Source organism: Melanotaenia boesemani, chromosome 20 (genome assembly GCF_017639745.1).
Source record: "Melanotaenia boesemani isolate fMelBoe1 chromosome 20, fMelBoe1.pri, whole genome shotgun sequence".
NCBI classification, from domain to species: Eukaryota; Metazoa; Chordata; class Actinopteri; order Atheriniformes; family Melanotaeniidae; genus Melanotaenia; species Melanotaenia boesemani.
In genome coordinates, this window is record NC_055701.1 from 13732586 (window position 1) to 13758876 (window position 26291).

Sequence of the window (26291 nt, forward strand, 5' to 3'; positions counted from 1 at the left end):
TAAATGCCAAGGAAATTATTATAAGGAAGGAGCTTATTACTTTCTTTATTTTCTCCTTTAGCAAAACAAACACTTGACCTTCCCTAATGGACGTAAGAGATAATTTCACACCACAACAACATCAAATAATGTTCATGTACTAACACTCACAGGGATTTGTATAAATATTACATTCATGAAGACGAAAGGTGATGGTGAGCAGCCTGTGATGGTATTTTTCACTTTTTATGGCTCCAGTGACATCACTGAGCAGACCTACATCTCAAATCTACTTCTAAGCTTTAATTGTGGTCAGATTCTGGCTTAGAGTAGTTGTTCTCCAAAGAGCTTAGACATTTCTCCTTCCATCTTCATTATCTTTAGTGTGTTTTCCATTGAGTTTAAAGAAAAGTGTTTGGGCACATACAACTGGAGATTTTCTTTCTTTATTTCAGCAGTCAACTGTAGCCATGAATTTTTCTCTTTGCTAGTGACAAAGGTTGTGTGCTAATCTCCACCAATATATGTGAATTTGACTAGATAACAAGAACTTTCAGGGGCTACATATTACAAACCTCTCTTGCACAACAAGATCCCAGAAGAGAGAAGTGTCATAAACGTAACATGGAAAAAATGTCATTCTAAGTTAGAGCTTATAAAGTAAGTTTGGGATCCAGAATTAATTTCCAATATCAGTTGGAAAACATTTTAGTCCTGCCAAACTGGAGCTGAGCAACAGCTATATACTGTTGTGTTTCCATGGAGGCTTAAGACTGCCTCTCATTTAAATCATGCACAAACAAAAACAGACCTCTCACATTTGTGAATTAAGTCAAGAACAAAAAAGGGTTGGTAAAAGTCTTCTCATATTACTGTGAGAATTACAACCCAAAGTGCAACAGCACAGACACAGGAATGTTGGCAAGCACTGTTGTTATATTGCAGTCCTGGTTTTGCAGCAAATCATTTAGCATTGGTTAGCCTCATGTTGCATCCAATCATTAAAACAAGGCATCACACAAATGACAGAAGACCACTGCAGCTCTGAATGAGTCGAGTGGATAAGATGTTCCTCTCTGTGCTCAATTTTACTCAGCTTGAGTTTGATTTCATAAAGTGCAGACATCATTTTTAAAAGTTGGCCTTCAAGAAGATTTGATTTGTATTGGCTTTACACTGCCTTGGCAGAAAAATGGTGGCCCTTTCTCACGTCTGTTACAGCTTACCTTTGCTGAAGCAGGCTGCTCCTATTGCGATATTATCAAGAGCAACATCGGCATGGGAGCCTTGCCCCCACATGGCTGTTACCTTTACGTGGAACCTGAAGCAGAGCAGAATTACGGTACTGATCTTTGTGTGAAAGTAACACTGTATATTACACTGTTGGAAGTACATTGCGTTGTTGCCAAAGTAATACTTTAAAAGTTAGAACCGTTTCGATTTCCCAGTGGTTTTGCTATCATTACTCTTTGTTTTTGGTTTCTAAGGTCTAATATTACAGAAAAGTTCACATTGTTCCTCGTTCTTTGGCAGTGCTTCAGATTGATAGCTTGCCTATTGCATACCCATGGTGAAGGCCAGTCAGCTCCAGTGCAACTGTCTCCCAGTCATCTATCCACTGACCATTTCTCTCCCACACCAGTGGTGAAGTGGTGGTCCCATTTTCCTCTATGGCAACTTGCAAAGAACCATTAAAAACTCCATACACATACAGCGAGAAACGCATCTACAGAAACACAGAGGCAGAAAAAAGGGATATTTTATGAGGGATATTTATAAATAGTTCAGCCAATTAACTGATCTGGAAAGGAGAGAAAAAGACTTGATCAGTCAGAAGTGGTGTAATTTGCAAGTGGCTGACCTGGCAAGCAGTAGTAGAAATTGGATGAGGGAAAGAAGAACTCTGGATGGACGCTTCTTGAAGGGATTTATTTTCTCTAACCTGCAGGAACAAAAAGTGCCCTGGGGGCGCACAACTAATGTAATGCAGAACATTCATCAGGCTATACACCCAGCTTTTTACTGTTATTACTATTATTTCTTAAGTCATAAATGCAATCTTTTGTTGCTCAACATAACCTAACAAACAACAACCCAGAAGCATACATGGAATTCTGCATCTGGATTTAAACTCTCTGTATGAAGTCCTCATGGTAGGTATCTCACTATGCACTTTTTTCGACACCAAAAAATGTGTGTAATGAAAAGGTTACTTTTTAAATGTTTCCACCAAGTAGTAATTCATTTTAAAAGGAAGAAAAGCACCAGAGGAATACTAAAAAATATATGGTTGTAATGCACCACACACACACTAACACACCAACCTGGTGTGCGCTGCAGAGTGACGCCCTGCATGTCTTCTTTCTCCAGAAGCTCATCTCCAGCGACCCTCCTCCAACCCAAGTGTTGGTTGGATGCAGACCAACCACATGAATTCCACTCAAACGAACAGTATGAGCCAAAGGGAAGAGCATCTGGGAGGGAAGCAGATTGTTATCATATTTCACTGAGGAAAAGACCACAGCCGCTAAAAAGTCCATCTTCTACCCAGCTGATTCCTACTCTTCCACAGCATAAGTACATTGCCTAAGATAGATAGATAGATAGATAGATAGATAGATAGATAGATAAAAACATGGTTCAGTACAAAAAAATACAGGTGTTCATTAAAAAATCTGACAGCTGCAGGAACAAAAGACCTTCTGAAACGTTCAGTAGAACATTGAGGCATGACAAGACGTTCACTAAGAGATTTTAAGATTAAAACATTATGTAGAGGATGGTTTTCAAGGAATATAATTGTTCTGAATATGGACCCTGTTTTTGAGTGAAGTCCAGAGAGTCAGGGGTGATGCCAGTCACACTCCCAGCTTTTTTAATCAATTTGATCATCTTGTTTTTGCCATCTACACAAATGTATAGAAAACAACACTGGCTAATATTCCCTGATAGAACATATAGAAGGTTTCTGCTCACATTAAAAGATCTGAGTTTCCTCAGAAAGAAGAGTCTAGTCTGAGCCTTCTTGAAAACCACCTCTGTTTTTTTTTATTATTATTTTTTATTCATCATCCAAAATGAACACCAAGGTACTTTTAGGATTCAACCACCTCAAACTGATGACCTTTAATGAAAACTGATGAGGGATCCTCTTTCTTCTTCATAAAATCAGTAATAAGCTCTTTTGTCTGCTCAAAATTCAGTTTTAAGAAGAAGAAGAAGAAGAAGAATATATCATATTGGATACAAAAGACCTCTGCAGCACTCACATAATCAAAACATTTTTTTTAAATCCTGATGTATACAATGTGACACATTTTCTGCCTCCAGTGGCTTCACTGATGTTCTGCAATTTAAAACAGTAAAGAGTCATTTTCAAAATGGTCGCCTTCAATGATTTTGTAATTGAATTGACAGTTGTCAAGAATCATAATTAGCTTCAAAAGTTAAAACTGCTAATCATTAAAGGCTTTGTAATATTCCTTTTTCCTACTATGAAGTTGGAGCTTTTACTTTAGTTCTTGCTTGTTTTAGAAGTAGTCTGTTTAATAATTTCTTGTCATGTGTTAGTCCTGTTATTTAGTCATTTTTTTGTTTTTGTTGTAGTTCACACCTTGTATATGTTCTCTTTCCTCCCTTCTCCTTACACACCTGGTATCAATTTGGTGATTGCTACACCTGCTCCTCATTTAGTTAGTTCTCGTCCATTTTATATATAATCTTTGGTTTCTTTTGTTTATTGCCAAATCCTTGTAACTTGTCTTTACGTTTTGTCTTAGTTATTTTTCATGTGTTTGATCTTTGGTTCTTCCTGTTTCTTCCTGCCATTGCAGCACTCTTTATTAACATTTCTTTGGAAGTCCTGTCATTTTCCCCCTGCATTTAGGTCGTTGCCATTTAAGTTATATGACACAGTGAATCTCTTTGCATCCTGCCAAACAATGGAGGCAAGAATTTCAAAGTAAAAAAAATGGCTTCTAACAGCTCCAGAATATCTCAAACGTTTTACTAACAGACTTCCTAATACATCCTTTTTTTAAAAAAAAAATTGCTATAAAAGTAAGACTATGAGGTCCCGCAACAAGCTGTTGCAAAAAGTTCAATAAGAATATGTAGCTAATCATATTTTCTCTGTATGTTTTATATTTAAAAGAAACAGCTCAGCTGTCCACTTATGATCACATCATCTGGGACATGTGTGAATGTTAGGCATGAAAGGGCCTCAGTACTAAAGTATGTTCCACAAAACATTTCAGCCATCTCTCAACTGGACTCACATGGAGAAACGATCACGTTTGAAACCAGATGGCAGTCATTAATAAAATGCCAGAATGTGCCTTTAATATCACAAACAGCGTTTTATGTACACTCCCACAATCTTACTAGTGGGCTCATTTAACTAATTGTGTCACCACTGTAGCCTAGCTCCTTTCCCTGGGGACCAACAACTCATGGACTCTAAATAGCCCTTGCTTATTGATTTCATTACGGCCTGAAGAGGCCTTTTGACTCTCAGAGCAGTGAAGTGTTTTCTTTATGCTGAATGATTGATGTTTTTAAAGAGGAGGGGGAAGCTTGTCATATTTCAAGGTGTGAGAATGGTGGAAATGAAAGCACTCTATGAAAATACATTTTTGCTAGACCAAAGAAAAAAAACCTGTATAATATTTTGATACAAGAACAAAGACAGAAGTCTTATTTTGCTTTTTAAACACACACACACACACACACACACACACACACACACACACACACACACACACACACACACACACACACACACACACACACACACACACATATATATAAATATATAACTATATAAAAGCATGAAATAATTTGGTAAAATAAATAACATCTAAAATTTTGTAGTCAGTGCTAATGATTTACAGCTTTTCAGCAACTCCTGTGTTTGCATTACTCCACCCACTGTCACACAAGCTACTCAAACATCTTTTGCTCACATTGTCAAAACACTCAGGTGGAATTTATTAAAATCATTCATCATCATTGAACCTACTGTGCACTCTGTGATTTTATTAAAAAGAAAAGCAGAAAACATAACCTCACCACACATGAAGCCCTCGTCTTCTCCAAGGGGACAGTCCGTGTGGAAATTACACACTTGGCTCTGGGCAATGCAGCCGCCAGAGTTTTCACAGTGGAAAGATTCTTCACATTCTTCATTCAGGTCAATGATATCATCTTCTGCAGGACATAAGTTGCAGATTTAAACACGGTTTGAAATTGTTAAAGAACTTGTTAACTTAAGGCTGTGCTTGAGAAACAATCATGGTTAGGGATTAAATATGTTCTTCCTACAAAGCCACCATCATCTTAATGAATGTAATTTTTCTGGTTGCCTTGGTAATACATCAACACATAATAATTCTCATTTCTTGGCTGAGTTTAGGAAGTAACATCTCTTCATTAGACATAAGAATAAAATTGCTAGTTTAGGATAAAAAAACATCAAAGTAAAATATATTATGTGGCGACATTTGCAAACTTTAAATGTAGTCAGTCTCATAGAGTTAGAATTTCCTTTATATGACATTACAGGTCCTTAATGCCTGCATGAAAAACTACTTGTGTTTTTTTTTTTTTTTAAGGAAGGTGACAGTCTCTTCTTTTCACAATGGAAGAGCAAAGTTGTGCTGAACCATGTCAATCACTTACAAAATAGTCTCTACCAGGATTTCTCTTTCTACAGTGTCAAAGTTATATTTAGCATAAAAAGTTAGATAAAATGTATTCTTTCTCTGTAGCATGGAGTAACTGATAAAGAAAACCCCTATTTTTGTTATAACAAGCGTGATTTAAATTTAAAAGTGCAAAAATGGAGCCCTGGATGGAGGGGAATAAGTTCTTGTACATTAAAAAGTGTAGACAGATGATGGATGAATTGCTATTGTTATTTTCTGCTGAGGGTGGTTTGTTTCAGGTGCACAGAGGTAAGTTACGATCACACGTGGTCACTCGAGACACAGTTTAATGTGAACTGGCTTGCTCAGAGTTGTCCATTTGTGAATTGCCCATGATGCTTGTTAATGGCAGGTGTGAACGAGGCCTGAGAGAAAAGTCAGTAAAATAAACATTCTGTGTGAAAGACTGGAGAAATAAATGACATGATCTTAGTAAACCCAAAGCCTGGTTGAAAAAAAAAACTACTTCCTACAGTATCACTAACTTTACATTTGGAGAAAAAAAAACAACCTTTAATTGTTACTTTTAAACCTAAAAGAACATATTTCCAGATGTGCCACGATGAAGTGTACATTTGATTCCCTTAATATGGTCTGCTTGTTTTAGGTTTTGCAACATCCGGTTTGGTTGGGATGCTCTAATGGTAGATGTAGAGGAAAAGAAGGAACTCACCTGATTCACAGTCTATGAAGTCCAGAGAGTCCAGAGCCATGTTGGCTCCATCTTCAGAAACACAGTAAGTGTAAAGCAGGGTCACCTGAAAGGGCTCGTCCACCTGGCCAATCATAGTCTCAAGAACGTCCCACTCAGCCCTAGATTACCCAAAACATTTGGAGTTACTGATTTTAGTATATATATATATATATAATAAAATATGTATTCAAATGTAGAAACATATTTTCTTATCTTCCTTAGCATCTTTGCAGCTGCTACTTTTAACAGAACTGAAATGCAATTCATCATTGCCTCTGTCTCTAAGCAACAGCAACCACCCCTTGCTTATTTTGATGAGTTAAAATAAAAAATATAAAAAAAAATATATATAATCTAATTATGAAAATGTTCATAGTTAAAAACAAACTTCAGCTAAGCCTTCGTATCTTCTTCTTAGACAATTCAAGATGTTTTACCTAACTTGGTTTAAGCTTTATTAAAGATTTATTGGCACATTACACAGCTTTTATGGCATGCGCCTGCTGCTATTTTCCACATGAAGTCAACAGAAATATCTGTGGTAACACTAAATAGTTGTGGCAGATATCATCTGTTTGTCCTCTTTCACAAAGTCGGGTCACAGCAGCTAGATTTAAGCTGCCATCTTGGAGCAGATTTCCCCGTTTGTGATGGCTGTTCAAATCTAAAATACCACTATGAATATGTAAAAGGACACTTTCCACACCCCACACACCATAAATCCATCTCAACCACCCCTCTTTTTAAAATACATATATATAAATCAAAATTATATCTAACATACGAAACTAAAAATCACGTTTTCAATCACGAATGTTTAATTTCTGTGACCATTCTTGGATTAGCATGGCTGCTGATGTCTGCACAAGTGAGACGTCACAACACACCACGCATCCTATTATTAAGGTTGTTCATACCGGATGGTAACTGCTTTTTTCTGTCTACTCGGTATAAATGGCAAGCTTAATAAATGAAAACACTGTCTCTGTGTGCCTCATAATGAAATCGTGAAGTCCATTACTGCACAGACACTAGCATAGCCAATGTAGAAACCTATTGAACATGCCCATCCATCCCTCTTCTGTCCCCACCAATTACATATAAATTAATCTCCAACCTGCATCGAGAGAAGAAGGCTTTTAGCTGTTCTAAAGATGGCTGTACTTCAGCGTTAGATCAATAAGAAAGCCCACTTTTTCTAAACTATACTCAGAGGACTGCTACCCTCCTCCGTAGTCATGATTCTGTCCATTCTTTGCCATGCTACAGTTTCCTGATTTAACTTTAGGGCCACATACTGTAAAATGTATTAGCTTCTTTGGTCTTGCTCTGTCTGAATGCTTGTCAGCTTTCATTGTAGTGAATCTGAGCTCCCTTTTTATTTACAAAAGAGCTCCTCAGCAGGTAAAAGACTTGGTTTTACAGATGGAATGGCAGACAGAATAATAGGCCGTGCTGAATAAATGATATGTACACAAGCGGGCAACAATTTAGCACAAACAACATTTCAGAATCGGGAAAAGGCTGAGTGTGTTTGCTGACCTGTGGTTGTCTTGTCTCCTTTGGTTTAAAACCTCAGAGTGAACAGCTAAATCTGACAGAACTGGCTTGATCAGGACTGTGAGGTTCCCCATCATTGGCCTGCTCTCATACAGAGCCACCTGCAGGATGCATTGCCTGTTGCTTCCAGGCAAGACTGGACTTGTTAAGTGATATTCACATTTCCCAGCGGCACCAGCAGCATGTGAGGCGCTTAGGAGAAGAAAGTGGCCTAAGGTAATAAAACAAAGTAAAAAAAGTCATGCCTGACAGTTTTATTGTAGCTTCATAATCTTGTTTTCCCTTAAATCATTGCACAACAAATGCTGGAGCATTGAGACAGATCTCAGACCTTACATGATATCAAACATTAAGTTTGAATAATAAATTCAAACTAAATGTCTAATAAAAGGCAACTTTGAAAAAGAGATGTTTAAAGAGGTTTATTAATTTCAGTGTTACCATGTGTATTCTATAATAAACTCTTACCATCAGATCTTCCCACAGAGTGGTCAGTTGCAGGCATCCTCCCACCCTGCTGCTGCTGTGGTGACACCACCAACCAGTCACTATGAGTGTTGTTATGTGATAAAGTCCAGAGGCACTGTGACTCAAAATCACAGGAGGTAACTACAAAATAAGAATAAAAGATGTAGGCCTTCTCTTTAAAATAACATATCAATAACAGACTGCAGCTGATGTGATGAAACAGCTGGATGGTTTGCTAGCTGCACACATGATATAGTAAAAGCTGCACAAACTGGACTAAACAGTATGTTTGTTGTGTTATATATACCATATATGCCTGACCTTTGATGTTATTTATGTAAAATATCTTCACAACGAACAAATAAAGCAGAGCTGAACATCTGTTACTTAAAAATCAACTTGTCTAAACTTTCCAGAGAATTAACAGGATTTATGATTAGACCAAACTGATCTGTTTGAGTGAAAATGAAGGACCGACTGAGGAAGAAGTTATTGGTTTTTTTATTGGGTGGGTAATATTATTTTTAATGAATCTCATGACAACAAAAACTAAAACTCTAAAACATGAGGTTGTAAAACAGTATGCCATAAATTAGCCGAAAAACAACCTAAAATCATTTTGTTTAACAATGACAGTGTTTTCTGAGCGTGTGTGTGTGGTAGTTTTAATTAACTGATGAGACTGGAGGACACACTGAAGACATCATGTAAGTACTGAAGAGGAAACTGCTACTACAGACGATATGGCAGACAGCCAGAGGAATCCCTCTGGGTATAAAACGCAGAAATGTGAGTCATATCATTAAATTGTTTTTTCAATGAAACTCACTCTCATTACTTTAAACCAGCTAAAAATAATAAACTTTGATCACAAAACACGTTTCTTTGCCAAACAGTTTTATTAGTGTCAGCATGAGACTTTTGGACCACTTTGTTCTTGCATTTTCATGGTCCAACAGGTAAGTGCTCCTAACACCTCAAGCCAAATTTACACTTCAGACCCACAGTGGGCAGTTTCTCTTTGTGGATAACCACCAAATATACACAGAGTCACAATTTCAAAGTAATTTTTTAAATATTTTTTTCAGGTTTCAGTCTTTCGGATGTGAAATGAAAACAATTAAAGTTTCTCTTTACAGTCAAATAAAGTTAGATGCATTAATTATTGGAAAAATTGAAGCAGGTCATCATGGGAAAACCTCATTTCTACATTAGTAAGCACATAAATCTTACTTTGGCTGTCATCTTCTGGGTGAGGCGGAAACAACGGGTCTGAGATGTTCTCCTCTAGAAATCTGTGAGATAGAGTTTGGCAGGTGTTGCTCACTGAGAAGAAAGACAGAGAGATTTGTGTTGTTATAGTATGAATGTGAACCAGTCAACCTTTTGGAAATCATAAATTGTCTTTTATTTTCAACACACTCAACAAAATGATGTCAGCTTGTACTGTAGCACTTAGTGCACATATATGAGGCCAGTCTTATTACGCGTACTTGAAGCATAATGAAGGCAATTTTTCTAAGTTTGTGGTTCCAACCATTTTAATCAATCAACCAGAGTTTATTTATATCGCACATGTCATACATTTTTCCAGCTTAAAGTGCTTTACAGATATAACAACAGAAAAAAAACAAAAGCCTCTCTCTCTCTCATTTGCGCACACACAGAAATAATCTGTTTTCAGCCCACAGTATAAAACTGGTGAGGAAAAACTATCAGTAAGGAAAAACTACAGATAATAAGATAAAAACAATAATAATTGATTAGATTAAAAATTTATATAGTGCCTTGAAAAAGCACTTTACATTGTATCCATTCACACTTGATGATGGTTAACTACATGTGCAGCCACAGTTGGCCTGGGGCAGACTGATGGAAATGTGGCAGCCAATCCGCATCAACGGCCTCTACGGCCGCCACCGAACTTTCATCCACATTCATACGCCAGTGATGACGACACTTGCCCACAACAACAACAGACTGACCTGGTAAAATTAAAACAAAAGAAATTGAAATAGACATAAATAAGAATAGAAAGGACATAAGATGCAACTAAAAATAGAATAAAATAATAATTTGAATGCTTTAGAAAGCAAAATTAAGTTGCTTAAAAAGCCAAGTTAAAAAGGTGGGTTTTTAGCTTTGGTTATCAGGTTTTCAGGAAAGTTGCTCCACAAACGTGGACTAAAGGAAAAGAATGAGAATAATAAAGGTAAAAAGAAAAGTCTCTCTAATTATTTTAGTTCTAACTTTTGGAGTTATTTAAAACCCTGTCCTGAAGACCTCAGTGTTCTAACAGACTCATAATATAAAAACACTTCAGATAAACACTCAGGACTTAGACCATTAAGAGCCCGAAAAGCCAGTAAAAGAATCTTAAAATCTATTCTGAAACATGACAGGAAGCAAATGCAGACTTTAAAATTGGTGTTATTTATTCCATTTTCTACAAGTATAGAAAACATTTTTATTCCCTACTCTGTGTGAGAAGTTACATTTCCAGTGACTTGAGACTCAGCTTGGACTTGCAAAAACTTGCTATGTGCAGAGTTTTCATTTTATTTTGTGGTCAGGTAAGTGGGTGCATGGCTGGGATTCATTTTTACGCAGGTTGGCATGGTTACTGGTTGTGTAAATTATCTTCAGTTAAGGTGTTTCCGTTGGGTGGATGTGCTGCATCTCCACTGAAGCACTTTAATTTTATCCATTGCATTTCTATGGTTACAGCATGCAGCTGTATTCTTCTGGTTCAACAGTGGGCTGCATCTCTGGTCTACTTCATGTTTTCATGTTTAGCACCTAAAGCAGCAGCGAGAACCTACCACCAGGTAGAATTAAGCAGGTCTTTTCTTTTTTGGTAATGTATAGTTTAGGTTTATGGTTGCTCAATAAGTCAAACCAGTGATGTACTTAGGTTTCTGTCCAGTATGCTGAATGCATGTGTTTTTTGGTCTCTGATGAATTTTCAGTAGTCTGTTTGTGGCTTTTGGTAACTTTTGTTGCCACAGAATGAACTTGGAGACTAATTTGTTCATGTGAGCCAGCATCTTGAGTTTCATCATAAGAACACGCTCATATGCTTTGTATGTACCATAACATTTGTGGCTGCCAGTGCTGATTAATATTGAGGCGAGTGTATCGTGTTTCGTGTGTGTTTCTCTCAGTGTGTCTTATGGATTGTTTGGTTTTTTTTTCTACTGGTATGAGACTGTGAGTGAGACCGTTTGTGTTGGGGCAACAACAGTCCACATTCAATTTGCACCATTTTGTGTCTGTCATATTTTTGTGTGTTCATTGTAGCAACATTGTTTTAAGATCCTCAAAATCAAGTGCCTCCTTAGCTGCCTGGACAAGTACTGCTAAATTATTTGGCAGTTGTCTCTCTGTTGCGAATGTGCAAAACATTTCTGCAGCAATGCGTTGATCAAAATCGATGTGTTTTGATAAAGTAAAGTTAAAAGTTGAGGTTAAGTTGGATATTAAAATAGTGTGGTAGGTCAAACTTCTTGTTTAGGTTTGATGCCTCATTAGGTGATTGGAGATGCTGTGTGGTGGTGACCTATTGGTCTCTTGCTGCTTGTTATGTAGATTTAACAGCTCAAAAATGGGACCAGGTTTCGAAGGAGCCCTATTTTAGGAGGGCTGTTAAGCCCCTTTTGCTGGATGGAAAACTGGATGGAATAGGTAAATTATTTTTTAAAAAAGATGGGTGCATGTTCTGCTGTTTCTGTGATTAAAAAAATAAAAGATTCCAATTATTACTACACTTCCCTCCTGCCATGAATGACAGTGATCAGGCATTTTTTTGTTACAGCTGACCATGCACTTCTTTCATTGTAGTAAGTTTCAGTCTAGTGTTTGTATCTCAACTGCAAGTTTTTTAGTTGTCTGATGTCTTCTTTATGAAATTTTTACTATGCTGCACCTGGGAAAGTATTAAAATAAAATAATAATGCTGCACTCAAAGTTCTTCAAAGAGAAGAAAAACTTCCTTTGCAACAGCTTATTTCTTTTTATGTGAAAAATGCATTCCTGGAAGCGTTCATGTTTTTTCTCTCTACTTTTTGCTCTAAACAGAGAAAGATTTGTTATCTGGGGACAGATGACATTTTCAGTTTTCTTTTCATTAAATTCAGTAAATAGAGGTAAAAGTGCAATTTTACTTGGTACATTTAATAAATGTGCCATCTTTTTTTACCAAAAGGTAAAATGTTTAAGATAAAACAAAGTATCAAGTAAACCAAGAGGGCCAAGATGGTTGCATAGCACTACAGAAAAATAGAAAAATAGACACATATATAAATAGATCTAGGCTGTTGCTACACCACAAACTATTGAACAAGGACTTATTTTAGATGACGTGTCTTGACATGGCTGTTAATGTGCACTGGGATGGTGGGGGTTGGGCACTTTACACGTGACATGACATTCAACAAACTAACTAGCATGACCAGTGGATAATGAGGGAGATGATCACATCTCAGTGGATCATTGCAACTTAAACCCAGTACTGACCTCTGAACAGGGACATTACTGTTTTCTGGTGCCTGTAAGGCAAGGTCAAGCAAGTCAAGCAGGACAAATTGAATTATTAAAAGGACTGTTTATCAAAATCAGTTAGTGATGCTAATGATAAGGAGTTGAGGGGTCAGTTTGCTAAATGGCAGCTGAGCTATTCATTGGTAAATAAAGGATAAAAGCTGCTATGGATAGATTCCTGAATATGGAAACCAGAAAATTTTAACTTTCCAAAAAAAGAAAGGGGATTCAGCCTAGAGAAAAAAAAATGTTAGAAGGCTATTATTAACATTAATTAAGAGGTTTGGAAAATCCCCCCTACAATTCAAACTTCCTTTCAACTTCTCTCATTTCTGACTTGTCCAGTTTAGATTAAATAAAAAGAGGGGGAAAACCAACAAAACACTCATATATTCTTTTTTTATGTCAAAGATATCAGTTTCATCACCAACCAACACAGCTGCCAGTTTCTTTGATCACAATGCCGGCTGTACTGTGTACCACAGGCTTTTGAATGTTGTTGGTGCCGCTGAAAGAGGCGAAGAAATTAGACAGCAAAGAGTTAAAGCTGCTGTTTGTAGTTTAGTTCTAGTCAGGACTGTGGTTTCAATTAAAAGTTGCAGATCCTGAACAGCTCCGAAACTTCACATTTGATAATGTTTCCCAACACAAAAGGTAGTTAACTAGCTGTCACCATTAGTGGCCTCTCCAACTCTGATTGCCTCATCCATCACTTTCTCATCAGAGGCTTTTTTTTCTCACCGCTGGAAAACACAGCTTCATCTGTTTGTAGAGCTTTTTTGGAAATCCATATAAATACTGGGTGCTTAAATAATCCTAGAGTTGCAGCTACAGATTTCAAAGCAATATTCTCATAAAGCCGATTATTTTACACTTCCTCTGCTATCTGTATGTATAATATGGAAGGTTTGCATCGGTTTCAGCACTTCATTTATCACCTCTGCTCTTCATGTGCTAATGGAAGTAACGTTTAGGAAGAATCATAAAAGTGTAGTTTGAGCAGGTTCAAAGGAACCTGAAGGTTCAAAAGACTTTCTAAATGTCTCATGCTTATGGTATTTATTAAACTCTATCTCACTCTATGTACTGCACATCAACAGGACGACACATATCCTCCCTCAAATAACCCATCAGATTGGATCCTATCCGTGTGTCTAGGTCAGTTATTTAGCTGCCATCTTTTTCATAACCTGCTGTTTCAAAATGGTTTTGTTTTGCTCTAAATTACAGTTTTACACCGCTGATAGAAAGCATGAGCAGTCTCTGCAGGTCTCTGTTGGCACTAAAAGGAATATGATTTGTGAAACTCAGAAAATAGTCCCAGATTTCAAAGTGACACCACCACAATGCTGGCTTTGACAGAGCATCATCACAAATCTAAAAGACTAAAGGGACTGGAACACCCGTCTCTTTTGCTCCTTGACCCCAACATGCCCTTTACTCAAAGGCTTTTTATTTGTTTTTGTGTGTTTAGACAGGCTTCCTGTCGCCTTTTACAAGGACAATTACTGTTATTAACAATTTATAATCAATGATCTGCTGCCAGCCATTCAGTCACTGTCACTACACCCTTCACCTAAATTCTGCCTCAACATGCAAAGCTGCTGAGCCATGGGAATTATTTACAGTATTACAGAAAATTGTGCTTCGCTACTAGGGAAGGACTTACGAAGGAATCAGGAACTAATGACCAGTATTTACTGATGAACATAAAACCTAGGTTTATTAGGATTCAAGATATTTACATACACTTGGGGTCTGGGCAAAAAGTTACTAATGATTACATAATGGTCAGTTAACGTAAAAAGTACAGTATGAAACCAGTAAGAAGCTGAAAAAAACAACATAATTTCTTGAGTGTTAAAACATTCCTTAGTGATTATTTACTTTTTGTGCACCTTGATGTAAAGTGACACACTGTACCAAGTTCCAAATACCATTAATATCATTTTAATACCATAAATACCATTTTAATTTAAATGTAAAGTGAAAAAGTCAAAAATGTAAAGTCAAAATTAAAGTGGAGACAGTAAAAATTGGTACATTCAAATACTTCAAGGCCACCTGCTTTGTCCAAAGACAAAGCCTTTGCTGAAGCAGGTAAATTATCCTCAAGCCCAAGAAGGTCAGAAAACTGCTGAGAATCCTGAGAGATGTAAAAAAATGAATAACTATAATATGCTTTCAGTGTAATTCTACATTTTTAGCAATTATGGAACTTTATTAGTAAAATTTACTTGCTGAAGGTGTACACAATAAATGCCTTATGCACAATACAGAGCATTTCATTGTCTTCTGCATCATTTGGGTTTTGCGACTAATTTCCTGTACTGATTTGATTTGATTTTGATTTAATCTGATTCGATTTGTTTACAGATATTTTTGTAACACCACATTTTCTAAAATATTTAAGACATTCTCAGATAACTTTTTAAAAATAATTAAATAATCAGATTTAAATAAATGAAAACCTGTAATATACTTAAATTGTAATTCTACATTTTCAGCAATTAATCAGCAAATAATTGCTACTCAAAAATGTATGTACATTTCATAATGCACTTTTGAGAATAATTTTATTACATAAAATCACTGTGAACAACATAATATTGATACACCAACAAATGTTAATTAGTCCCAGTGAGGGAATGGCAAGCCCAGCCTAATGCATAACGTCATGCATTCAGCAGCAAAAGAGGAGGAGCTTATTTGGAAGAATAAATATAAATCTGAAATGATACGTAATGATTAACTAATGATTTAGTACTCAGTAAGTACTTGGTATTATTGGTAATTTTACAAAAAGTTACACAAAAATACTAAGTAAAGATTAAGTAATGATTCAATACTCAGGAATTGATGTTTATTTTTTTTTTTTTTTTTTTACGTTTCTTACTGATTACAGTCTTTTCATATGTTAAACCATGTAATCTTGGTACCTCTAAGCACTTATAAATAATTCCAATGTACCCAGACCAAATCTTAATGAACTTATGTTCTTAATTAAATACTAGTTAACTACCAATTAGTTCCTGATTCTTTCCTCTTTGGTTTTCCTGACAGCTAACCATTAGTTCCCTAATAAGCCAGGGCTGTGTGTTCATCACTCAGTACTGGTTAACTAACTACAAATTCCCTGATAACTCTGGGCTTTGTGTCCATCAATTAAGTACTGGTTAACAATACGTTAGTTCCTGATTCATTCCAAAATCCTTCCCTAGCAACAAAGCACAATTTAGTGTAAATTATTATAGCGTTATCGAAATAACCACGTAACCTCATCGCACATTGTCTCAGGAGACATTTCTGCAGCTAGTCAACTGCATATACTTGCACACCCCTTTTAGTTAATTATTTAATTAATTTGTAGTGTAATTTACTTTACTGTACTTTTAGTGTTTTTTGTTTTTTGTTTTTTTTACCATTGTGTGTTTTTAATTTTGTGTTTTCATTATTGGTAAGTTGTGTGTTTCTAATTTAATTTTATGGTGAATATATTTAACTTTAAGATGAGTTACTGACAGAAATTTCATTATGTGAACGCATAATGACAAAAAAGTCTTCTTGAATCTAACCTAAGTGATGATGATTGACTGATGAAGAGTAAAATGTCATGCCAGACTTACAGTCAGTAAGTAAGCAGTTAGAAACACATGAAGCAGATCAACTTGAAGTTCTATTAAAGAGAACATATTTGAATATTTATTTATTTATATAAGTAATGGCATAAATACTTTCCAGAGTAATTAGTTATTTTTATAATGCTGTAACTCTGTTACTAACTCAGTTATTTTTTGGCAAAAGTAACTAGGTTTTTTTTTTTGTTTTTGTTTTGTTTGTTTTGTGTGTGTGTGTGTGTTTTTTTTAAAGTAAACTGTTCAACACTGGTGTTTATTACATTCCATTAATTCTTTTTCTGTTGCTAGTCGTAAAATTGTATTCTTCAGTGCAAAGATACCCTGCAAAAAGAGGCCCATTCAGCATGAATACAGAGCTGCATGAGGCGGATAGTTAAAAGAAGTTTAATAGGTACCAGCAACACATAGAAACATACACAGAAACAACATTAGTGTGGTCAGCCACAATAAGCCACTTCCTGTAAGAGTTAGCAGGCTTTGCATCTTGTCATGGGGACATGTAACACTTGGGTAATATCTGTAGTTCATTGCAGCTGTGACAGCTGTGTCATTACCAGATTCCTGCCTCACACGCAGTCTTTTAATCATGTTTGATGAGCCTTTTTTAACTTTAAGCACCTGCCCCTTAAGATGTTTTGGCACTGGCCTGCCAGAAGTGCTTCAGCAGTTGTGATGATTGGAATCACCAATTGTCAGGTTGCCATCTAAAATTCATGCTTTGACCATATGCACCCTTTTCTGACTTTTTCTACACCCTATTCCAGTTCCAATAAACATTTTCTTCTTGATTGTTTCTTGTTCTTGGGAAAGTCCACATCTAACTTTCAGAGCATCATGATTGCTCTTTTTTGCCATGCTTGGAGCATCAGCCACAACAGCCTCTGCAGGTCAAGAAGCCCCTTTTGAATGGCTTTGGTAATCTATGACTATTGAGATTTTGCAACTCTGATGTAGCTACTGGCTATGTGTTTCTGCTCTTATTTAAAGGGGCTCATTCAAACTACTTCAGCCTCCTGCGGTTCACTGGGCTGCAGTATACATGCCAGAAACAGCTGTGGAAAAACACAAAGTGCATATTCAAAGATATACACACACACATACAAAAACTCTCCTATTTATCACTGAGCTATTCTTACAGACATATTTTTGTCTGGACCAGAGGGGTGAACTGTCCACAGCTACATAGAAGCACTGTTCAGGAAAACTTAAAAAAATTAGTCAAATAACATTCATACTTAAAATGTTCATGTGTTGGAGCTCTTGTAATTTCTTGTGACTGTGCAGTTATCAGAACAGTGAGGATGTCTAAAAGGCCCCTATTCACTTGTGGAGTTGGAGAAACTCTGCAACATTGACTCTAGCTCAGCTTGTACACCGCAAGATCAAAGACTGCTTTAGACATAAGAGGAGGGTCTTGTGTCATTCGACTAAATCCTAAGCAAAAATGATTTAGAGGCATAAAGTCAATATACTGTGCTGGAGTTTTGCTTCTTACTGAAGATAAGGAGTGAAGGAAGTGCTTTTTTTGGTGAAGGATGGTGCAGTAGTGACACTGAAGTGATATAAAACTGCTACAACTCCAATTCATCAATGCCATTTTGAGTTATGTGGATGGGTGGATGATTTCCAGCTAATAAATTCTCATTTCTTTTTCACTGAAGAAGCAAGACTTAAAAACATTCTCTCGCACTGCATTGTTTGTCTGCAGTCAGGATAAATGGATTTGCAAAACAGGCCAGATCAAACATGAACTTAATGTGCAGCACATGATAAAGATGTTTTTCTAGGAGTGGAACACTTACAGGAGTGCTGACAGTATGGTCATCCCATTAATTAATTAATTATGACTCATGCTACAGTTGAGATTATGATGTTTCATTGTGCTATTTGTCTGCTGCTTCATTAGAAAATTATCAGAAAGCTGGCAGATTCCAAAGAAAATGGTTATTAATAAAGCAGGATGGAGCTCAAAAGAGTCAAAGTTGTTTTAATCTAAAAGTATGTGCTACAAAAGATTAACACACTGTTGCATGAGGACACTGAAAACTAAACAAACAGTTTGACATTTTAGGGAAAAAGAAAATTGTTACAACTGGAACCTTGTATGCAGATTGTGACATACTTCTGATTATTGTGTCCTGCAGCCAAAGTGAATACAATGACAGGACAAGTAAGCTGCAAGAGAAAGAAGAAATGTGACCAAAATAAAGAAATGAAAAGGTTGTATGAGAGAAAGACACAAAGACAGTATCTGTGGTAGACAGAGAAGAAGAGCTGTGTTATTTCTGCTATTTTTTAAAAGTTGTTTTAAGGCATTTTGTTGGATAGTTGTGTTGGGAAAAAACACACAAGAAAGAGAGCAGGAGATTTAAATATGGCAAAAGTGCTTTCTTTCAGGAATAATAAGCATGATATGGTTACAATTTTGCAGTCTACTGAAACAGTGCATGCTGATCATGTTTAAAATCAAGTCTGAGAAATCTCTTTGAAGCCCAATTACTCTGAAAATGACAGAGTCTGGACAATGACAGATGGCACTAACACAGCATCTAGTTGCAACAGTGAGATTAATGTGTTTTTAGGCTTTTGCACGTCCATCTTATGTCGGCACATCCTGCAAGATAAGTCACCATAGTCGTTATATATATATACTGTATATTTAAAGTGCAATTAGATCAAAACTCAATGGTATCTGCACTTCACATGTATAGGCTGATACAGGCTTTGAAGTTGAATATCTTGCTATTAGGGTGTGCAGTACATCCCTTTTTTGCATATGCAATCAAAAAGATGGCAACATTTATGATGAACAAAAGCTATGCTTCAAATAGAAAGACAAAATAAAAAAAAACCCTACAAAGGATCAGAGATCTGCATGAGTTTTTCTTTCTCTGCAGCTAGAGTCTTTGTCTGTGATCTACAGCAACAAACTGAGACTGATAATACAGAAAAGAGCCCATATTTAGAAACTAAGACTAAGACGATCCCCTCAGAGAGTCTACACAAAATTCCCGGGTGTTGTAATTTCCTACCATTCTGGATAACTCTTGCCTTGGTTACACTTTCATGCCAAAACATTTTCGTTTTACTGTTTCAGCCTCAGACAATTAAATGTGTAATCAAATGTTGAAAGAGCCATCAACTGATATCATTTATCTCTCTGACAGTCTAAAACCTAAAGTCTGTCCTACATGATATGAGTGCCTATAATGCAGACAGCTGGCTCTGTTGCTGTATGAGATGGTAGGTAGGCATTGGTGAACAGTGTTGAACCACTGATATCAAAGTGGAAGATTGCATGTTCAGTCTTCTACTAACTTTCACAGTCCTTTCACATGAATTCCACCATTACTTACGTAACTGCTTTTCTCCCACTGATTTATGGTTACAGCTAGAAGTTAAAAGCATAAAAATATTGTTTAAGAGTTTGACAAATATACACAGTTTAATTCTTACAGTTCAAAGCTCCCTTCTTGTAATGGGATCCTGTGCTAAACAAAATAACTGCCAACCACAGCACTGTTGTGTTACAATTTCTAACCCTTAATTGTATAGACTGCTATATTTTTGACATTTGGACAAATGGCTTTAAAGTGAGTGTGGAATCTGGACCCAATTGGTGACAAGGAGCAAAAAAGATAAAAACTTCAGTGTCACAGGAGGACACAAAGGAAAGGTGCTTCACAGATGGAAGCCACAGACAAAAATGTCAGTGGCTGTATAAAATAATATAATATAAACATGGAAAGGTCTTTGAGCTAGTAGTTCCCCCTTTCTGAAGAGGGGGATCACCACCCCAGTCTGCCTGCCCAGGGGAACTGTCCCCGATGTCCACGGGATGCTGCAGTGGCGTGTCAGCCAAGACAGCCCTTCAACATCCAGAGCCTTAAGGAACTCTGGGTGGACCTCATCCACCCCCGGGGCCTTGCCACCGAGGAGCTTTTTAACCACCTCAGCGACCTCAGCCCCAGTGATAGGAGAGCCAGCACCAGCTACCCTAGACTCTGCTATCCTCAGCGGAAGACATGTTGGTGTGATTGAGAAGGTCTTCGAAGTATTCCTTCCACCGCCTCACAACGTCCCTAATCGAGGTCAGCAGCCCCCCATCCACACTGTACACCGTGTTGACAGAGCACTACTTTCCCCTCCTGAGCTGTCGGATGGTGGACCAGAATCTCCTCGAAGCTGTCTGGAAGTCATTCTCCATGGCCTCTCCAAACTCCTCCCATGCCCGAGTTTTTGCCTTAGCCACCGCTGAAGCTATGCTCCGCTTAGCCCCCCGATATCCATCAGCTGCCTCTGGAGTCCCACAGGACAAAAAGGCCTGATAGGACTCCTTCTTCAGCTTGACAGCATCCCTTACTGCCGGTGTCCACCAACCCGCCACGACAGGCACTGACGACCTTACGGCTACAGCTGCGGCTGGCCCCCTCGACAATAGAGGCATGGAACACAGCCCATTCAGACTCAATGTCCCCTGCCTCACCTGGGACATGGTTGAAGCTCTCTTGGAGATGGGAGTTGAAACTCTTTCTGACAGGGGACTCTGCCAGACGTTCCCAGCAGACCCTCACAACACGCTTGGGTCTGTCAGGCCTGACCGGCATCCTACCCCACCATCTGAGCCAACTCACCACCAGGTGGTGATCAGTTGACAGCTCCGCCCCTCTCTTCACCCGAGTGTCCCAAACATGCAGCCGCAAGTCCGACAACACGACTACAAAGTCGATCATCGAACTGCGGCCTAGAGTGTCCTGGTGCCAAGTGCACATGTGGACACTCTTATGTCTGAACAAGGTGTTTGTTATGGACAATCCATGACGAGCACAGAAGTCCAACAACAAAACACCACTCGGATTTAGATTAGGGGGGCCATTCCTCCCAATCACGCCCCTCCAGGTCTCGCTGTCATTGCCCACGTGAGCATTGAAGTCCCCCAGCCCCTCTCAAGGACAGTGGTTCCAGAGCCCAAGCCATGCGTCGAGGTGAGTCCAACTATATCTAGCCGGAACCGCTCAACCTTGCGCACCAGCTCAGGCTCCTTTCCCACCAGAGAGGTGACATTCCACGTCTCTAGAGCTAGCTTTTGCAGCCGAGGATCAGACCACCAGGGTCCCCACCTCTGGCAGCCGCCCAGCTCACACTGCACCAGACCCCTATTGCTCCTCCTGCAGGTGGTGAGCCCACGGGAGGAGAGACTCATGTCACCCTTTCGGGTTGAGCCCGACCGTGCCCCATGGGCAAAGGCCCGATCACCAGGCGCTTGCCTCCATGCCCCACCTCCAGGCCTGGCTCCCGAGGGGGGCCCCGGTGACCCACGTCCGGGCAAGGGAAACCTTGGTCCTTGCTTTCTCATCATCATAGGGGAGATCTGAGCTGCACTTCGTCTGGTCCCTCCTCTAGACACCTGTTTGCCATGGGTGACCCTACCAGGGGCATGAGCCCCCGACAGCATAGCCGCTAGGATCGTCAGGACACACAAACTCCTCCACCACGATAAGGTGGCAGCTCAGGGAGGAAGAAAAAAAAAAAAAAAAAACTTGTTAATCATATTTAAAGTAAAAGTAAAAATTTCTGTTTGGGAGTATAAGAAATATCTCCCAACAGTTATTTAGTGACTTATGTGTGAAAGGACCATATATTACAAATTATTTTTGTTTTACTAATGATTTCTTTCAGACATTGAGCAGAAAAGTTCTTAAGGTAAGCTAGAGCAAGGATTAATTTGGCCACCTTCATTTACTACTTTATTTACTACTTTAACCCAGACATTAACAACAACAAAATAATGGCAGCTATCACATTCAAATGGAAAAATGTAGCTTTTCTGCCACCTAATCCCATCCCAGATCCCAGATGCTTCAAGACACATTAAATAATAACTTATTTGAAGAAAAATTGAAGGAACGCTTTTCTTTTAATGAAGCTCGTGAAAAAGTTCAGACAGGAAAATCTTTTCCTTCATACATATCCTCATAATCTGGTGTTTCACTTCCATTTCCTTCACTATTAAACTCACATTATTCTTAATTCTGTCATCCCGACTCTAGTCCAGTGGTCTTCTTTCCTGCTACTTTTCAAACCAATCACTTAAAATCTATCATTCCTGTTCAACCCCATTTCCAGCTCTTCCTGATTCCAGCCTCATAAGAAGCATTGCTGTTCATCAGGGTATTATACCATGCGAGAAATTATAAGACACCCCTATCTTCAACTGTATAACCTCTCTGTAAAATAATTCCAGACCACTGTATCAGCATTTATCTTTAATCTGCTCTTCAGAAACTGAAATACACATTTGTGCTCATCTCTGCTCTGATGCCTGTCCAAAAGAACCAAACCTACTCTCGTGTCTCAAACCCTCATCAATAAAGCTCCAGTCGCACGCATGGGAGCATATTTGGAAATCATTTGTTCATACCAGCACGATTATGAACCATAAGTCTATTTTCTCCTCTGATTTTATGTCTCTTATTTGCAAAGCCATTATAAGACTTGAGTATTACAGATGCAGAGGCAAACTTAGAAGACCCAAAAGACTTCCAACTTGTCTTTAATGAGATTTGAGGATAAATGTGTGCAAATAAAAGAATAATCTGAATAAACAATGTGGGAACAATTACTGACAGCCTTCATTACTACTAGAAATTAGAGCAAGGTCTCAGGCTTTTCTCTGGGTTGAGTTAACTTTTATTTAATCATTGAGTCCTTGTGCAATCAGACCACCAAGAGTACACTGCAGTAGACTGTGTACTGTCACGGCGTACAGTGCAGAAGGTTATATCTTACTCAAGGCTGATGTTTCTAGAGAAACTCATGTACAGTTACTTAGTTGTAAAATTCTTACATTGAGCTGCAGCTTAGTTTAGCTATCCAGATTTTAACTTAACTGCTTCAGGTCAATTTCACTGTGCTGCTAGTGCAACATCTAACAGCATGACATCAACTCCAGAATCTACTTTTACCAAAAATGAGGACTGTGGTCTTTTTAGGGTCAAACGGCCTAGACCACATCTGTAAATACAGTAGGACTTTTTCACTGCAGACCATGTGATGTGTCACAGGAGGAAAAAATAACATGGATTTAAGACTGCTTTGGTTTTATTATAAATGCCAACTAACTTTATACTGGTTGGTCGGGTTTCTAACCAGTATAAATAAAATATTAATGATAATAATGAAGAATTTGAAGTTAAAAGTTCATTTTATACAATAAGGTGATTGAAATTAATTAAACAAAAATGCACTGTTAGAATTAAAAAAAGAAAAACCCTACTGAAACTATCAAATTCAGCTCTCTAAAAAAAAGTTTGAATATGTGCAATTATCAGAGAAACTGTGAATGCACAAAAACATCTGGGTGCTCTACATCTCTGCTGTCATAATAAAGACAAGTATTGTAAATATATGTGCTCTAAGAAAATATCAGCTTCACTTGCAAAGAAAACATCAAAGACTCATAATTTGTGACTGTCAAGTTGTATCTCTCCATCAGCCCATTTCCTACAGAGCCTCTTTACTCCTATATTTTTATCCCGATCACTCTCACAGGTTGGATTAAAATAAGTGCAGAACTTTATACAAGATGAAATGTAGGAAATATCTTTCTTATTTTTTACTGAAGGCATATTAAACATAAAAAAGACAGATCCATTTGCTGCACAGTTAAGTTCTGCCATTTAACACTACTACTATTTTTCAGAGGAAGAAGCTTTAATGGGGCTAAAATAGAGCTACTTATCTTCATTTTCATATTCAGAATGGAAGGTTTTGAATGTAGATTGGAGATAAATAGAGCTGCTATCTGAAGGAGTTGCTCCACGGGTAAAAGAGAATTAAATAAACATCTTTGCATAAACTGTGCATTTTATGTCACATTAATTCAGTTAGATAATGGAATGACAATTTAATGGAAATTGAACATATTATGATATTTGGGGTGAATAGGTGTCATAGGAATATTTTACACTTCTGTTTTAAAACTGTGCAATACACCTTCCCAGTCTATTAAATAGTAACAAACTGTGCAAATATAATTGGAGTGCTTTTATGCAAATTATAACAAAATTAAAGATACAACTTTGCATACTGCTTTGTGCATCACCGTAGGTCTGCATCACAAAAAATATAGAGACTAAGATGTTTTATACAAGTAAAGCATAATAATAATTAAAAAAAAAACTCTACTTTATCAAATATTTTATGTTGCAGGTAAAATTATGCACACCAAGACTTGACTGTCAGCATTTCCACATTCAGAGCTCCTATTTTAGACAAAACCATAAGCAAATAAATCGCTGACTGAATCTAATTCACGTATTAAATAAAATAACATTTTTGAAAGCAAAATTTAGACTATTGACAGAAATATTCAGATACACAAAAGAATGAAGACTGAAGGGCGAGTTCTTTCTTAATGTAATCAAACGGGCCTAGAAAATTATGTTAATTTATGTCACATTAATGCATTAGAACTAAAAGTTTAATTAAAAAGCTATGAAACATCATCCTATTTCACTCAAAGTCACAGCCCCCTTCACTATTTTCAAGGCTAAATTGAAAACCTATTTATTTTTAAAGCTTTTCAGTTTTCTCAAGTTTTTTTAACTGATTTTTAAATACCTTTGCTGTGTTTGCTTTTATAAATGATCTACTGTTGTTTATCTTTTGCTTCTGAAAATTATTAAGCAATTTGGTCAACTTTGGTTATTTTTGAATGTGCTCTGCAAATAAATTTAAATTAATTTAGTTTGATACTCAAAGCAAGAAAGCAGTACAGAAATAGCACAGTGCTTAAACTGCACTGCCTGTTGCATTTAATTTGGAAATATGTTTGTTACACATTCATCCTGAACATCCCACAATCTTTTCTTGATGTGTTTATGCAAAATGACAAGAAAAATGTACAGCATTACAGTGCATTCATGTCAAAATAATTTTATAAAGCAATAATAGCTTTTTGGATATTGGCAAGCTATGAGATACTTTAGGTGAATAAGTATCTTGAAGCACCTCTATCAACAGTTATAAAGATGTGCAACAGACTAGTCCAGACACAGAGAGTCAGCTCTCTGTCTCCATGTAAATGAAAACAAAAATATTCATTTTAGACTGGAGAAAAAACTCATTTGCATCAGACTTGTTATGCCCAAGTTCTGACATGAACACCTTAATTGTCCGCCTCATGCAGATACACATCTAAAGACCCATTCATGTGCAGTGAATCAGGCTTTTGGCATTTAAGAATTAAGCCTCATAACTTAATTTATGATTTAACTGGTTGCAGCTGTGCTTCATTTAGCTGGTACATCATGAGAGATGCACAGATTCTTCTCACAGTCCCCTTTCACCAAAAACTGAGCTTCTCATACGGCACATTTCATGTTGTTTCCTTCTGTTCTCTGACAAGAATATGTAAAAATGAGTCTTAAAGGCTACATACACAAAATGTAATAAACAGAAACTCAACGTGACTTGGAACAATTCCACTGACATGGAAACAGCTCATGTGATTTTGATAAACAATGTACTGAAAGCCGGGTAATGGTAAAGAGCTTTTACTACATGGTTGTAATGTACTTTTGCAATACTGTTTTTTTTTATTTATTTATTCTCAGAGCATATTTGTAAATGTCAGATAAAACCTTTTTATCTTCTCTGGTTATGTAGTAGATGAGAGCAATAGAAAGAAAAAGAGATACACAATTC

The 26291-nt window shown here is 37.3% G+C and overlaps 1 protein-coding gene across 1 annotated transcript in view; it reads right to left on the reverse strand.

Moving 5' to 3' along the window:
* Positions 1 to 26291, reverse strand: part of ltk (leukocyte receptor tyrosine kinase) — a 62323-nt gene that overhangs the window by 24568 nt on the left and 11464 nt on the right. The window contains exons 2-10 of the mRNA XM_041972863.1: positions 9640 to 9732; positions 8407 to 8547; positions 7921 to 8149; positions 6358 to 6497; positions 5050 to 5187; positions 2304 to 2453; positions 1841 to 1941; positions 1545 to 1705; positions 1206 to 1300 (exon numbers count right to left, since the gene is read on the reverse strand). Of these exons, the coding sequence (XP_041828797.1) occupies positions 1206 to 1300; positions 1545 to 1705; positions 1841 to 1941; positions 2304 to 2453; positions 5050 to 5187; positions 6358 to 6497; positions 7921 to 8149; positions 8407 to 8547; positions 9640 to 9732 (1248 nt within the window). The remainder of the gene's footprint in view (positions 1 to 1205; positions 1301 to 1544; positions 1706 to 1840; positions 1942 to 2303; positions 2454 to 5049; positions 5188 to 6357; positions 6498 to 7920; positions 8150 to 8406; positions 8548 to 9639; positions 9733 to 26291) is intronic.